The following is a 16,090-nucleotide window of genomic DNA, read 5'->3' on the forward strand; positions in this document are numbered from 1 at the left end:
CCAAACGGCTCGTCCATCCCTTGAGCTCGAGCGATGACTGACACATGTCAGTAAACAAAGCCAATATCTCGGCAAACAAAGGTTTGACTAGAACAGGGCAGGGTCCTCCGGTATTCTCTTTACCTTTAACGACCCCTTGCCATTCACAGAAGTATGACTCACCTTGTACTCTTAAGATACATCGATGCAGGTAGCGTACCTCATGTGTTTCAATTCTTTTTGGAAGCAGGTCTGGTGTCCCTCATTTGTTCCTTAATGTCTACTCATTTAGATCAATCTCGTCAGCACAGACAACTAGAAACAAAACAATAAGGCCATCAACAAGGACAGAACTGGCCGCCTAACAGAAGCAACGGACGGTTCTTTTTATTTGAGATATGAGGATCCCATGTACTTACCACAATAAATTGTGTCCACAAGGCCCACAACATTTGAGCCTCCAAATAGGGTCGAGAAATGGGTAAAATGCTAGGATGGCGCTTGGGCACGGACATGCTCGACACAACCCAGGTTCAGGGGAAGATGGTGAATGAGCAAGATGTGGATGAAGCAAAGAAAACTGCTCTAGGTTTTGAGCCTGCCCTATTACCAACCATGCGAGAAAGAAGTACTCATTCCTGGAACTTGGCTCACAGAAAAAGAAATCAACGGAAAGAGAAAGAGGGATGCAAGTCGGTCTATTGGCCGCCTCTGAAATACCCCTCGCGGGTCTCTGTGAACATCAGAGGCCTGGAAAAGTGCAGCATTGACCGGGGAACGCCCGTCGCCTAGACGGGTCCCCCTCCGTCTCGGTCCTCATAGTAAGCTGTTATGGGGGTGATGGTGCTGTACCATTGAGCCAGTATCGAATATGGTTGCGTTAGAAAAAAAGAGCAAGTTCATCTTCTACATAATCACAGACAACGTGTACATATGTGTAGGGTCAACATAATGGATGTAAAAGGGCGATAATGTGGGCTTGAGAACCACTGCATGTCGATACCAAGAGCGTCTTGCTAGCTCATCTCCTTGACTGGGCCGTCCCAATCGTATCTCTTGATCCAAACGAACAATAACGAATGCTCATACTCCTGTTGTTGAGATTACATTCAAAGCACCTAGAAGGCTATAAATATCAACAAAACAAGAAGAGCCAATGAACCTTGAGCTCTTTACTATACATGTCGCAATGTGAAGACTACCCTAGATGGGACGCTAGATTGTGAATCCAGGTAGTTACAGCTCTCAATAGCCTTATATAGGAACATTGAGCAGGTAGTTGTACATATACATAATAAGATGAGGTGCAAACGGAAGAAAAGTCAAACTTGTCAGCATTCAGGGGTGATAAAGGGGTTCGGGTTCAGTATTGCGAAATCAGCCCTGGCAGAGTCGAATGGATTTTGCCCGAGGTAAAACTGGAAGCAAAGCTGGCAATGATTTCTAGTTAAGCTGTGTGCCTACCATCCATACTCGATCATGCTGGCATTCCAGTCAGCGCCGTTGTGCATGCTTAATACCTCTCATTCTGCACCACCAGAACACCCTGAAAGCAAGACGAGCGAATAAAAAGAGTCCGACCAGCGTGACTCGCAGGGTCCAAACAAGACACTTCAGTGCGAACCAGAGGGTGGTGGTGACATGGGGAAAGATACATTTGAAAGCCCGTCCCAGCCGGCGCAGATACCAACCCGTGCCAGGCCAGAGGATGACAACGAGGAGTCCTAGTGGCGCTTCGAGTGTTGCTGCTGTCAATGTTACCCTCGCCCAAAGGTATGTCAATAAGACATAGGTATAATAATTAATCAGTCCGAGACCGCGGAATCCATAAAAAGGGGGAGCAAAGAAATGAAAGAAAATGGGCAGGAAATAATGGGAAAAGAAGAAAGAGAAGAGAGAGAAAAAAAACCGAAGGCAAAACTCACCGAGGCGCAGCAACCTGCCCGCTGCCCTGCAAAACCCAAATCCTCTCCCAACCCATCCACTTCCCCCTTCAGCACTGGCAGCAGTAGCAGCAGTAGCAGCAGCCGCTTTTGCCGCTCCGGAGACGCACCGCCCGGCCAGCACGGCGTGCCCGCCGAGTGCGCCGAGCATGCCTGCGCAGAGGAAGAGGAAGATGGCCGGCTCCCAGTCGGCCGCCTGCTGCGCCGCCCGCCCGGCTGATCCCCGTTTTCCTCCTCCTATTACTTCTTCTTCATTTTCTTCGCCGTCACCGCCACCGTCACCGCCATTATTACCACCGCCACGACGGTCGCCGTAATTGCAATGGTCGTCTCCGGCGCACTGCGCGGCACACCACCACGCGAAGCCGAGCGTGGCGCACCAGAGGTGGAGGCAGTAGGCCAGGGTGGCTACCGGGGCCGTCTCGAAGGCCGATGGGGTGGTTGGGTGGGTTGGGGTTTGGGTTGTGTCGTCGGTAATACTGGTAATATTCGGTCGAGTGCTGGTGAGGAGGAGGAGGAGGAAGAGGAGGGAGTGGACGGCGAATATTGCGTGTAGCTTGGTGACGGTGAGGATCATGGCCGCGGGGGGACTTGCGTACCCGGGTGGCTGGGTCCGCATTGCGGTGCTCGAGAGTTCTTTTGTCCTTATTTTCGCTTGGAGATTTGGGATAATTACCGCGAGTAGAGCAAGGTAAGGAAGAATTTACCTAAATCAATCCAAGATCAACCATAGCGATTTCAGGTTATCGTTGAATCGAGATCGAAAGTAGCCGCAAGCAGGCATCCAGAAGAGACTAGGAGGTCTTTGTGTTCTCCAAGCAGAGTGCCGGGGGGTTGTTAATGAAGATGTCCCGCGCCTAGCTTGGTTGATCGAAATGGAGATGTGCTTCTAGGATCTTCTGCCACGAGTAGGGTACGAGGGCGTGGCGCACTATCCACGTCAGCAAAGAGAGAAGACGAAAAGAGGGAACGAAGAAACGAAAAGGCAGGATTGGCATCTAATTGCCTGCTGTTGCCTGCGAGACTCGGGGACCGGGATTTGGAGGGCTGATGTCGATGGCGAGCCAAAAAAACCTCAGGGGGATGAGACGAGCGTGACTATCAGCGCGGCCCCGATTTTCGATGATGTCGAAAACGGAAGTCCCAGATCCGGAATTTGGCTGCGGAAAACTAGGGTCTCGCGTTCCACCGGGCCCAGGTCTGCGGCCGGTGTCTCGATCCCATTTGGCCTGGGTGCGCTCACCTTCATCGCCTACATCCACCATGGTTGGGAACCGGAGCTAGCTACGAGTGTCGACATCCTGTCCCCCTCATTCTTTCCCATACGTTTGAGACGCCGACCTCGAGCATGCCCCCTTTCCTCCTTCAACTCCTTCCTGTACTTCTAGGACCTTGACAAATGGGCTAACGTGTTGCAGTTAGTACTAGCGGGAGTTATGGTAGATACGTATGAGGTGGTATATTTGCTCTTCCTAAGCCGCAGGCGATCCATCAGCCCCATGGCGGTGCGCTTTGACGTCCTCTCAGTAGGCTCGGGCATCTTCTGCTTCATGGTGTTGGGCATAACGGACAAGGGCGCCGGGGGGCGGCGAGCCTGCTGGGCCGCCGACATGATCAAGGCCATGGTTGTCATGATGATCTTCAGATGAGTGCTTCAAGTCTGCTTGATGTATTATTGGGCGGCTACTCTGTAAAATAAACCCTGCATGTAGTATCTAACACGGCTTTGCTATAGCTTTGTCCACGCGGCATTCATCGTTCTCCCTGCCGCCGGGAAGATCCGAATCTACCACTCCACCACAAGCACACTTGGAAACACCCAGACAGCCGGAAATCAACCTGAAGTACCGGAAACTGCCCAGAACAGGGGGCAGACACCAAGTCAACCTACGATAATAGGGTGACCTTGGCAAAAACCTGATGATCGGCCGGCCGGCTTTCTAAGAATCGAAAGATAATATCCTATGACTCCCTTTTTTTGATCAGTTTAGCTGGCAATAAACAGTAATTACCTCTCGGTTTGGAACCGTGCTGCACCCGGGCTGTTATACGAATCGTATTCAGCGTGGATCGGGGGGCACAAAGGGGGAACCGCGAACAACCTCCCTAGAACCCTAAGACCTTCACTATCTTTACACAGAACAACAGCCCTGATCGTACTTTGAAAGGATGATTCCTACGAGAACATCTCTTTTGGCTGTCAGCGATAATTACTCCTTCTTCTGCTCATCCCCCCCCCCTCCCCCCGGGGCTTTCTTCCAACACCCTTCGCGCTTTGACAACGATCTTCGCAATCACTCTACCTTCTCTACGGCCTCAATCTCAACTTAGGCATCTCTCTACCCTCTTAAGAATGTGTATTGACATTGTCGCCGTGTGCCCTTGGTGCGGCGCCGAAACTGACGAGTATACATTGGTCCGACTCTGCGATGCGAAATCTCGCGAGCTCAGGTTCACAGAGCTGTCGCCGCTCGAAAACGTCATCCGCTTTTCTTCTCAGAGGCAGGCCCGCGGCGACCCCGTCCATGACTGCGGCGCCCACGGCAGGATCACGATCCGTTCTGTCTTGGACCCAGCGGCGTGCTGCCGCGACCCGGCGTGCTCCTTTCGCCCGCCCAGCGGCCAAGAGAGCCCGACTCTGCTGCAGTTCCTGGCCCAAGCGGCCGAGATGTTTTCAGGCCTGCACGGATTCACCAACCCGTGGATTCGCAGCGACGAGGACATCCTGCTCTGCAGCGCCCTGAACTTGATGTCTGACCTGGACTCCGCCAGGGCCTGGCTCGCCGCCCAAGGGGGATACGGCGCCGCCACGGGCGTGCAGCTGCCGCCAAGCCATTATTATCACGATCATTATAATGCTAACGAGAGCGCAATTGTGAACACCAACCAAGCACACCACGGCAACACCACCAACATGAATGACAACCCTCTCTATGACGGCCAACCGCAAACCGGTCCTCCTCAGGCCAGCCAAACCGCCCGGCTGCAGCATTACCAGCAGTATCAACAGCAGCAACAGTATCAACAGCAGCAACAGCATCACCAGGAGCATCACCAGGAGCAGCAGCAGGAGCAGCAGCAGGAGCAGCAGCAGGAGGAGCAGGCAGCCCAGCCTACAAGAAAGTCATCTAGGGCATGGACCGCAGAGGAAATCCAGGCCCTCCGTGAGAACATGAACAACCCAGAATGGACCTACGCCAGGATGTCTGTAAGTTCTCCTTCCTCCCTTCGCTGCACATATGCCGCCGTCGCCGAGCGTACCAACCCTTGGCGGCTGCAAAGCGCCCCGGGGTGCCTATCTATTACACCACGTCGCTTCATATATATCACCCCCAAATAATTAATTAGTTAACGCCTAATTATCATCAGGAGCAGGACCCCCGCCTCCGCAACCGTACTGCGCATGCCATCGAGTCCAAGGTGTACGCGCTCAAGGGGAAGAGAAAGGCGCTGCGGGAGGCCCGGAAGGCCGCCGGCACGGCACAGAAGCAGCAGCGAAGCGGGGGCGGGAGCGGGAGCAGGAGCGGGAGCGTGTCGTGCAGGCCGCCGGCCGCCGAGGAACACCCGCGTCGCCGCGAGCCCGACAATGACGACGATGACGGCGAGGGCGAGGGCGAGGGCAACGGCAGCGGTCCGAGCGCCGGATCTGGACTTGCGGGCCAGCTCCTGGCCTGATTGATTTATGAGAGCAGGTCTATGGATCTTGCCGTGACGAGACCATAGGGATAGGTAATATGTTTTCGAGTGGTATCTAACGTACGAAAGGGGGTTGGTGCCCGAACAATGCTCCTGGATAGGCCGTAACGTTGTGGCATGGTTATGCTATTACTACGATCGCGCATTTTAATTACTTATTAATCACACGGTATCGGGACAGGCGGCTCTCTGATTCTACTAGTATTACGGGCTGCTAGGGCGCAATAGCATCGGGACGGGCGGTTACGGGGTTACTTCCATAATTAGGGGCCGGTTAGGAAGTTTCTCTAGAGACGGCAATCTGAACTGTCTAGCACTTGCATAGCTAGTTGACAATTCCGTAGGTCTTGATTTAAAACAGCATCCTAAGGGGTTACCGATGGTGTGTATATACAACCGGGGCAAAATCATTGATCAATTAGGTGCAAAAGTGTAAGTAGGTATTACACCACAAGTGGTTGTCAGTTTGATTCTTGTTTTTACGGTAATAAGGATACAGAATGAAAACACTGAACCAGATCAGTATTAATTAATTAAACAAACCTTAGAAATTAGGACGTATGTACAGACGGATTGCCCGGGGTTTCCACCTAATTACCTTCTCTCGCATGGGCCCGACTATCTGGTTACAGTCACCAGGAGCACGCCATCTCTTCACCGGCAACGCAAATAAATAGATGCAGCACGCGCCGGGGGCAGAAGAAAACCCGGTGACACGAAACCTATAGAAGTGCAGCACCTCAGTTGCGCAATCACGACCCCGCAGCCATGCAAACCGCGGTACCCCCGTTGAAACTCCGTTGGAGAACGCCCGGGATCCGAGGGCTTGAGTAGTTGCCTTAGGGAGGCAAGATTGTTTCTTTCAGAGAGGCCCAAGGATTTCCTCCCCGATTAAGTATTGTATTTCTTTCTCCACCTTCTAGAAGGAGAGTAATTTTGCTGACCGCTTCTCGCGGCAGCAGGCAAACATACGGAGAGAACAACCGAGAATCTCGCTGGCTGAGGCAATTCGAAGTTCCGTTCTTGATTATGCATTTTACGAAAGGAAAGTGGACTTGGCCCGCTGCAGGGGATCGAATTACCTATTTATTACATACAAGCAGATCAGATGCAACTCTCTTATCGTTGCCACTTATCCGACACTTGCCAGAGAAAGCCATCCAATCCCATTTTGAGAGAGCAACCAGACCAGTGAAGGCTCACCGCAAGCCGTGTTCGTGTTGGGGGCAGGGTGGGAATCGATTCATCTTTCACTCTTTAAGACGAAAAGGAACAACAGACACCGCGCGCGAAAGAATCTCGTATTTTGATGCCCAGCACGTCTTGTTACCAAAGGAAAGCATAGCAACTGGGGAAGAGACATGGCTGGACTCTGTCACGAGGACACCATGATTTTCATCCCCCTCCCTGCTAAGCACATTAAGTAACTAGCTGCCGGCTGTCGGTAGCCGATCCCGCCCCCAAATAGGATGCAAGGCAAGGGAAACTTCCCGACCCTCGACTCCAAACAACGTCAGGCCGCCATTACACAGTACACTAATCCGTACGTCGGCTGCGGACCGCGAGGGCAACGGTGTGAATGGGGTTTGGAAGTGCCGTCAAGGGGCCTCCGTGCTGCAAGGTCTGGACCGGGCGGTCTGATCGATTGCAAACAATTGCCAACGAATTGCCGGCCACTCATTCGTCACTCAGCATGTCCCCCGGTCCGCAAATCCCGGGGCTAGGCTCGCGCCGCCGAGTGCACCCCTGGAGCCGTCGGCTGACCAGTCCCGGCTGGGTTCCTTCTACTTCCGCCCTTCCTTCTCCACTACCTTAGCTTGACCGAACGCGTCCCGGAAGGCGACGGTAGTGTAACTATGTACCTGGTATGCTGCGTGCCTCGCCGTCGAGGGGCCAAATCCAATTGGTATTTCTCACCATCAGCACATCCCCTATTACGTCTTGGTGACTCCAAGGTCTTGGGCTGATGATCCTCTGAGGCGTCGTGACGGCAATCTGGACAGGTGGCGCGCTCCAAACAACCACAGCGTCACAGAGATAAAATGCATTTTCTGTAGGTGTTTGTAGCATGTCAAAAGTCTTCGGTGTCTCATCTAGTGCTCCTTCACCGTCCCATAATGCGGTCAGTTTCCGACAGGCCGCTCCAGACAAAGGGGGAGCTTGTCCATCTCGGGTGGCCATGCCTCGCCGGGAAAGAGAGCTATCGGTTTTGTTCCCGGATGGCTTCACACTGATGCGCATCTTCCAATCCTCGACTCTCAGAAGGAGTGCCCCTGACCTCCGATAACGGATCTTTCTCCCCCCTCACAGAGCACATTGGCACGACCATGTGGACTATCGGGACCGACACGTCGAGCATCTAGACCCCCGAGGATGTGCGCTTTCTCCCGCGGAACGCTCTGATGCACGCGACTCGTGGACACGTCAGATCCTGCTGGTCGGAGTCCACATATGTCGGAAAGTCGGGGAAGTGATGAGAGCCGCTGCACGCCGTCACACGACGAAGGGAGCAAGTCCGAACTGCACCGGCCCCGAGATCGCCTCCCCGACAAGCTGGAACATAAGCGGGTCACCGGCGACCCTCTTCCAGGAGATATGATGTGGCCGCGCGGCATTCAATGGTCAGGCGGCCGGTCTCACTTCCTATCATTGGTACGCAGCGAGACTGAGACAGCAAGGAGCCTCCTCAAATACAAAACGCCGCCTTGACAGGAAGTGTCTCAAAGGAACACAGACCCCACCGGTTCACTCCCAAAGAAGCTCTTCCTGCGCATCAATAAGGAGGAATGGCATCTGCGGCCGCGCAGGAGAAAAGGGAGGCCCCGCCCGACGCCGAGGCACCTTTCGAGATACTCAGGGGAGACGTAGCTCCAGCCAGCACCTTGAGAGGCGATGTGACGAGGAACGAGGCAGACAAGGAGCTGGAAGCCATGGGCTACACACCGGTATGTTTGTTCTCGCAATCCTCTTGCTCCGCTGCGACGCCATCGCCGAGCTCTGACGTATTGCTTCAGGTCTTCCGGCGCGAGTTTTCGGCCTGGTCCAGCTTCAGCTTTGCCATGAGCATCTGCGGAATTTACGGCTCCCTCATGTCTACCTGGGTCTACGGCCTCCAAGCCGGCGGCGCCGCTGCCATCATGTGGAGCTGGATCATAGGAGGTGCTGGCTCCCTGCTCTTGGCCTTGAGCCTTGCCGAGCTATCCTCTGCGTATCCCAGCGCGGGCGCCATGTACTCGGTCCTGAAGTACGTTGCCCCGGAAAGCCAAGTCCCTCTGTTGTGCTGGATGTCAGGTACGCCGAATAATCGCCATGGGCCCCTTCTCGCAGTTCGGCGCGGAAAATAGGAGGCATCTGGGTAGCTGACCTCCGGACGCTTGCACAAGGCTACATCACTCTCGTCGGCCTCATTGCGGGAACCGCTAGTACCGAGTACGCCACGAGCCAGATGCTCTTGGCCGCCGTCTCTATCGCTTCCGGGTTCTCCTATGTCCCAACTGCTCTTCATGTGTTTGCCGTCATGGCTCTCCTCACCATCATCCACGCGGCCATCAACAGCCTCCCGACGCGCTGGCTGACCCGGTTGGCGAATGGCTATGTCGTCTTCCACATGAGCGTCCTGATCAGCGCCAGCATCTACCTGCTGGTGCAGACCAAGGATAAGCACAGCATAGCGTACGCTTTTACCGACTTTCAGCCCATGTCCGGTTGGTCTCCGCCGGGGTTCGCCTTCTTGTTCGGCTGTCTTACACCTGCGTGGACCCTGACGAATGCCGACAGCACCACCCGGTGAGCTTTTTTTTCCTCCGCTTACTCCTCCTCCTCCTCCTATCGCCCATGCTGCTGCCCCTGATTTCAAGAAAACGGAAACAGGCACTAGCCAAACATTGCGCAGTCTCCTGAGGACATAACTAACCAATCTAAACAGAATGGCCGAAGAAGCCAAGGACCCTGCCCGCGTTGTTCCCCGAGCCATCGCGGCCGCGACAAGCTTCAGCTACGTCATCGGCCTGCTCTTCAACCTGGTCCTGGTCGTCTGCATGGGCGACGACCCGGCGGCGCTGTTGCGCTTCCCCTCCTTGTTATCCTCATCTTCGCCACTATCCTCGCCTCCGCCAGTGCGAGACGGCAACGCACAGCAGCAGCCGGTGGCGCTCCTCTTCCTCCGCGCGCTGGGGCCGGCCCCGGCCGTCTTCTTCACCCTGGCCGGCTTCGCCGTCATGAACCTGGTGGCGGTGCCGGGCCTGCAGGCGGGCAGCCGGACCGTGTTCGCGCTGGCGCGCGACGACCTGGTGCCGCTGTCGCGGGTGCTGCGGCGCGTCTCGGCCCGCGCGCGAGCGCCCCTGGCCGCCGTCTGGGCCTACGCGGCCGCGGTCGTCGTCGTCAACCTGCTGGGCCTCGCCAGCCGCGCCGCCGTCGCCGCCGTCTTCGCCGTCTGCGCCGCCGCCTTCAACGCCACCTACGTCCTGGCCATCGTCTGCAAGATGGCCTACGGCCGCTTCGAGAGGGGGCCCTGGCACCTCGGCCGCTGGAGCGTCCCCGTCAACCTGGTCGCGGTCGCCTGGAACGCCTTCGTCTCCGTCATCTTCTTCCTGCCCACCGAGCTGCCCGTCACGAGGGAGAATGTAAAGTCCTTACCCTCCCCACCACCACTGACCAGAGTGGAAAGAGAAGAAGGGGTATTATTTAACATGGAACATTCCCTTGATGCTGACCATTGCACTGCGTGTAAATAGATGAACTACGCCGCCGTCGTCTTCGCGTTCGTCTTACTCTTCTCGATCGGCTTCTGGTACACTCATGGCCGACATTACTACACCGGTCCCGGGACCCGGGCCAAGAACAACTCGCCGGCTGGCGTACCGCCCATTTGCTGAGGGGCAAGATGATTGCCTTTCTAATCGGTGTTGAACAGGACGGGGTAAAAAAAGTCATCGTTTCTGGTGTACAGCGTATTGGACCCAGATAGAGGACGAAGGTCTCTCACGCGCAGCCTCAAGGACTTCGGCAACGCTAGTATTAGTCTTCCGTTCAACTTTCCAGGCATTCCCATGACATAAAGGTGGTTGTTAAGGTTCTTGGTACGTCAATCGTGGCATATCTCAATTTATCTACTTTCCCCGCTGGCAGGGGTTCTTTCAAATGGCGTTAAAGGAGTGCTGGTGCTTTGGTTATATGAGACCGGAGAATGGGCACTGGTTGTGGAAGATGAATAAGGAAGTGGATGGAAAACACTGGTAACATGTCAGATTACGATCTGCTCTTTTACAAGTGACATCCGGACTGTCAGCTCGGACTGCCACAGCTGACCAGGACCGGTGACCTTTCTGTTGCTGTCCTTATTATTCAACCGACACTTCCTATCTACTAGCTAGTCACAGCTTCTTATCTTTGTTAGACATGCTCGGCTTGAAGGCGCCGTCTAGCTCGTCAACGGCCCTGTTGAGCTCCTCGTTTTCTCTCCTCTCCTTTTCTACGAGAGCCCTGTCGTTGGGGTCGTCTAGCCACTCCCAGTCGGCCTCCACACACCTGTCTGGATTGTTCAACGGCTGCTTGCCCCCGTGGGCGTGGGATGACTCCTTGGCTCGGTCGTGCTTGGCGTGGCCGGAGGGGTGCGGGTCTCCTTCGTTCTTTGGGTCTCCTTCGTTCTTTGGCGCCATGTTGCCTCGTCGTGCTCCAGAGTCGCCGGCTGCTCGGCCTTGCTTCACTTGAAGGACTGACGGCTCTGTATTATACGACGTCAATTCCCGCTGCTTGGCAGATGGGAGGTGATTTTCTGGGATAGACTTTGGTGGGTGTCTTTTGACTTTTATATGTGGCCTCTCGGTACCCTGTCAGATAACCAATTAGATGTCTAAACATCAGTAATTAACACATAGTCTCTAATTGAGTGTTTCGTGTGCCTTATATTCTCAAGAGCACTGAAAGGACACCAAGAAAGAAGAGAGTGCTGATCCCATAGTTCCTCATCACAGTCGTTCGCTGTACTTTCCTTTAAGCCCCCTGATGGATTACGAGGAACAAACAACGATTAGAGGTCATTAACAGCTGCTCCTTGTTTGAGGTTATCAAGTGCTTTGGCACTAGAAGAGACGAGCTTGGTGTCAGGAGCGTATAAGCTTCTGGCTCACTAGCCACGAGCTAATAATGATTAGCCACACAGCAGGCACGCTCGCTAAACGCATTGGCCACTTCCTTCGTATAGCACATATAATTATATATAGCGCTCTTTTATTCTCTTTCTTAGGTAGTCTACAAGGCACTTTCTGGAACCTTCGATGCCACCCCTACACAGCCTCCTTCTGTTGTTCGAGTCTTCCAACTGCGTTTGACACTTGGCCATGACCTCCTCTTTCCAGACTTAGACCTGTTATCAGAGAAACCCTGACTGCTGAAATTGAGGACTCAGTTCAAGACGTAATTAGACAAATCTTTGAACTTACGATTTCGCCTTTGTGGTGTCTAATTACGTTTCACATCAGCCCTCCACAAGCACCGCGGAAACCGCTGGAACACCGGAACACCGGCGCACCTCAAATCGCATCGGCCGTCGCCATCTGAACATGCCGTCAGCAACAAAGCAGTTACTCGCACGCGCGGGTCTTCGCCGTCTGCAGTTGTGCACAGACCGGGCCCGGTTGCCTTTAAATACTAATTACTCTTTCTAGCCCTCCTCCTCTTCTTCCTCTCCTTCACAGGGAGCAAGCAATGCAAGACCCTCTGGGATTGTCAAATGGCAGGTCCAGATGGAGAACCAGCCTCTTTCAAGCCCTGCCACTTGTAAAGACAGATATGGTCTCCCACAGTGTCAGGGAATGCGGAGCTGGAAGAGTAAAACCATGAAGCTTGCCAGTGAACCACTTGGAGCTGGCAACCCTTGCTGTGGGCTCCAAGATAAATCGCGGGCTGACATTTTCCACCCTCTGATCCACCTTTGTGTTGATCTTGTTATCTAACGCTGGCCTCTTTATGACTGCCTGGACAGTGGTGGTGATGCGTTTATTGTGGGGGGGGGGGGGTTGTAGTTCGATTATGATCGTTCTCTGACCTTGGTTTTAAGTTCTCCCCTGTCAGTGTTTTCCACGTGTCCAAACCGGTTCATCATAAGACAGATAAGCTTTCAAGTTGGATGCTTCGCAATCAATAAGACAGGGAAATGTGAGGTTCCATACTTAGGGAGATTGCACACTTGTGGCAATGCATCCCCAATCTTAAGAGACAGGAGCCAGCAGGATCCCTGGAATGAAGTCAAATATTATACCAAATAGCATGAGCTGCCACGACATTAAACGGTTCACGTACAACTGTTTGAAAACTTCACAAAATGAAAGGGGGGGCTGCAGGTCCAAGGGCCAAAGAGCGGCTTGAGTCTGGTCCCTATCCTGAATTAAGTGCGCGTCCGAGAGGACTAGCAACGGCTGGCGCGTTGTAGGTTGCCTCTTGCTTCGTTGCGTTCAAGACAGGAAACTCGCGACAAAGTTGTCGGACTGTGAGCAAAGTATTGGTGCCATTTAAACGTAGAACTGGACTCTGAAATGCATGGGTCTTCTACATCCGAAGATGGCATTCAGATCCATCTGCATGTTATTAATGTTGGCAAACTCGGGAGGTGACTAGACGCACAGAAACAGCTAATATTGCAGGCGGCACTGTGCATCGGGCATCGAATATCAGGCATGACTGCTCCATGGCCCCGCCTGAACCGGAAGCAACTGAATGCTTTAAACTTCGAGCTCTTGACCAGTTTGACTGCATAGGAACTCGCAATGTACACTTGTCTCAGGTATTTAAGCAGGTGCGCCTCGCGAAAAGGACCTTCCAGGTTGTCGAGCGGACGATAAAGTGCCCATCGCTGCTCCTTCAAACTGAAAGAACGTCCTGGCACCTTCCAACTCTCTAACCTTTCTGCCTCCAATCCGCCTAGCGGACTCCTAATCCAACCCACTTAACTTAGCGTTTTGACCGTCTTTCCGGCCCCTGTTTCATCACAGACATCATTCATCCCCATGCCTGGGCAGACACCCGCCCGCCGCCGCGCCATCATAGCACACGCCAGCCCACAGCTCGTGGCCGAGGAATCAGAACGCTACCACCTTTCCGTCGACACCTCTCCTACACATCGACTCTCCGTCGTCATCATTTGATCATGTCGGCGGCGTCTAGGGCTTCAGCACCGACGGCAGAAGGCAAGCAACAGCGGTGGTTCCCAGGCCTGTGCATCCGGCCCGCGAAGTCCTCCGACCTCCCGCGCATGGCCCGCATGGCTAGCGAGATCTTCCAGCATGAGCGGGACATTGATCACTTTAACAGGCACCGCCGCGCCCGAACGGGATCGGAACCGGGCGCCGAGGTGGACGACGCCGTAGTCGCAGCCGAGTCCGAGTGGCGGCTCGCCGAGATGCGGGAGAGCCATCGGAACCCGGGACGCCACTTCATCATTGCCACGTACACCAAGCAGCCCGACAGATGCCTGAGAAGACGCCACGTCGCCCGCTCGAAGGAGGTGCTCTTGGGCTGGGCCGAGTGGCAGGACCCTGGCGGCCGCGCGGCTGATGCGCCGGTCTTGGTGGACAGCGGCAGTTCCGGCTCGGACCTGACAAGCGACAAAAGCGACGACGACAACTACCGGGCCGATGCCGATGCTGGAGTTGAGGAGGGCGGGTCGGCATTCGACAAGTTGACACCGCTGCTCAAGGACATGACGCTTAGGCGGCGCAACCAGGCGCTGCTCGTTCTGTCCATTGGTCTTTCCGTCAATTTCTTTGACGCCGTCAACTCGCTGAAAGCCGCCGCCACAAAGCACCCGGAGGAGTGGAGGAGCTGGTACGACCAGTATCTCCCAAACTGCCTCGGCCGAAACGGCGACGTCCATGGACGCCACCTCGGTATGCGCCCTGCAGACACTCCTCCACCCGTGTTTCCCCCGTCGTCTCTACTACTCGGGTACTAACTCAGCATTCCCAATTCACACAGTCCTCCGTTCTCTTGTTGTAGACACGATCCACTGGGACCACGGCGTTGGCCGTCGACTTTTACAGTGGGGCATGGCGCGGGCCACTTCCCGGGGCTGGAACATACAGACGCTTGCTTCCAGTGCCAGTGCCTCAACGATGGACTCGTTCCGTGAGGTCGGCTTTGTGGAGCTCGGGAGGCTGGATATCCTGCGGGACACGCAGATCGCGCTGGGTTGGAGTCGCTCCCGTTGCCAAGCCTCCAACAAGAGGGTGCCGCAGGCTGAGGCGTCTGATGCCCGTGACAGCATCGGCGAAGGATTCCTCGACAAAACGCCTCGCTACGTCAACCAGGAGAGGAGCGAGTAGGAGGGAGCTCTTGAGGATCCTGCTTAGTGTGATTACACACATCTGCTGAGAGGGTCACACCTTCTTGGCCTCGGCCAAGAATGGTGTAGAGGTGAGGGATGTGCGGTCTTGGAGCCACGGCGTTGGGGAAATTCAGAACACCCTCCTGCTTTAGGAAGCGTTGCCTGTTTTTGGTATTATTAGTTCTATTCATCAAATTGAACTAGGTGGCCATGGCCTCTTTTCTCGGAGCTGGTTGTCGCCGCCGCCGGTCTCTTACCGCACTCGTAGCGGTTTCTTTCTCCGAGGTTGGTACCATTGAACCTGAAACACCTTCCAAGTCATCACGTAGTAGGTCATTATCCAGAAGGCTGTTGCTCAGCAGAGGGTGGCTTGGCTGCCGGGCAGTAAACTGCTTCACAACCTCATGTGTTGCCTCCACATTCACATTCGATCCAATTTTTGCGCCCTATTTACGGGGTACGTTCGAAGCACACCTCAGGTACACTAATTAATAATAGTCGCCAGCCTGTGAAAGCTTGGCCGTCGCATTTGGTGTACCAAACAGGTATATATTCCCGTTCTCCAAATCCGTCGTGTGGAGTTATCGCATGGAATGGAATATCACAGGGACTTCTCTCGATACCCTGATTGACGGGAGCTGATCTTTCAAAATGCTATAATATCGCATTATGCCAAACACTGAAACACTCCATTTCCAGATATAATTAGAAGCTCACTCCACGCAACCCCGAGCGACGAACCTAAACACCACTCCGACGTTGTTCGCCACATGGCGGCTTCGCACTACTGACGCCGGGGGAAGAAGAGAGTGAGGGGAATAGGCAAAAAGGGAGGGGAGGGAGCGGTTGATTTTTTTTCTTTCTTTTCAGCTCCAGTCTCTGTCGGGACCGAACGCCACAACGCTTACTCAGGCGCCCCGGCGGCCCAGCGATTGGCAAAAAGCAATACCATGGCGGCTCTCGCTTCCAATCAACCGAACGAACGGGCGCTAACGTTAGATGAGATGTGGGAAAAAAAATTGTGGGGGGGGGGGGGGTTGGGGGGGGGTTGGCTTGGCACCCTTGCTATTCGAGTTGAGAGTTACGGAGTGCCCAAAACTGCCAAGCCTATGTTTGCGCCACACGTACGCGCTAGAGACAAATATTACCAAGT

The 16,090-nt window shown here is 54.4% G+C and overlaps 5 protein-coding genes across 5 annotated transcripts; 4 read left to right on the forward strand and 1 right to left on the reverse strand.

The window, feature by feature from the left end:
* Positions 1-1,439: 1,439 nt before the first annotated feature.
* MYCTH_2122631 (uncharacterized protein) lies at positions 1,440-2,541 on the reverse strand (the record flags this gene model as incomplete). The annotated part of the gene is made up of 3 exons (XM_003658960.1): positions 1,440-1,461; positions 1,604-1,703; positions 1,905-2,541. 3 exons carry the CDS (start codon positions 2,539-2,541, stop codon positions 1,440-1,442), a joined length of 759 nt encoding a protein of 252 aa, XP_003659008.1.
* Positions 2,542-3,133: 592 nt separating this feature from the next.
* MYCTH_2055207 (uncharacterized protein) lies at positions 3,134-3,826 on the forward strand (the record flags this gene model as incomplete). Its single annotated transcript, XM_003658961.1, has 3 exons — positions 3,134-3,248; positions 3,345-3,550; positions 3,635-3,826. Coding segments are annotated over 3 exons (513 nt in total), but the record flags the coding sequence as incomplete, so codon positions are not given.
* Positions 3,827-4,275: 449 nt separating this feature from the next.
* Positions 4,276-5,597, forward strand: MYCTH_2106567 (uncharacterized protein; the record flags this gene model as incomplete). Its single annotated transcript, XM_003658962.1, has 2 exons — positions 4,276-5,130; positions 5,292-5,597. 2 exons carry the CDS (start codon positions 4,276-4,278, stop codon positions 5,595-5,597), a joined length of 1,161 nt encoding a protein of 386 aa, XP_003659010.1.
* A 2,807-nt stretch (positions 5,598-8,404) lies between these two features.
* MYCTH_41714 (amino-acid permease) lies at positions 8,405-10,492 on the forward strand (the record flags this gene model as incomplete). The annotated part of the gene is made up of 5 exons (XM_003658963.1): positions 8,405-8,563; positions 8,633-8,909; positions 9,002-9,404; positions 9,544-10,240; positions 10,352-10,492. The coding sequence occupies 5 exons, from the start codon at positions 8,405-8,407 to the stop codon at positions 10,490-10,492; spliced, it is 1,677 nt and encodes a 558-aa protein (XP_003659011.1).
* A 3,269-nt stretch (positions 10,493-13,761) lies between these two features.
* On the forward strand, positions 13,762-14,565 carry MYCTH_2053048 (uncharacterized protein; the record flags this gene model as incomplete). Its single annotated transcript, XM_003658964.1, has 1 exon — positions 13,762-14,565. One exon carries the CDS (start codon positions 13,762-13,764, stop codon positions 14,563-14,565), a length of 804 nt encoding a protein of 267 aa, XP_003659012.1.
* Between the last annotated feature and the right edge of the window lie 1,525 nt (positions 14,566-16,090).

This window comes from Thermothelomyces thermophilus, chromosome 1 (genome assembly GCF_000226095.1).
Source record: "Thermothelomyces thermophilus ATCC 42464 chromosome 1, complete sequence".
Taxonomy (NCBI): Eukaryota; Fungi; Ascomycota; class Sordariomycetes; order Sordariales; family Chaetomiaceae; genus Thermothelomyces; species Thermothelomyces thermophilus.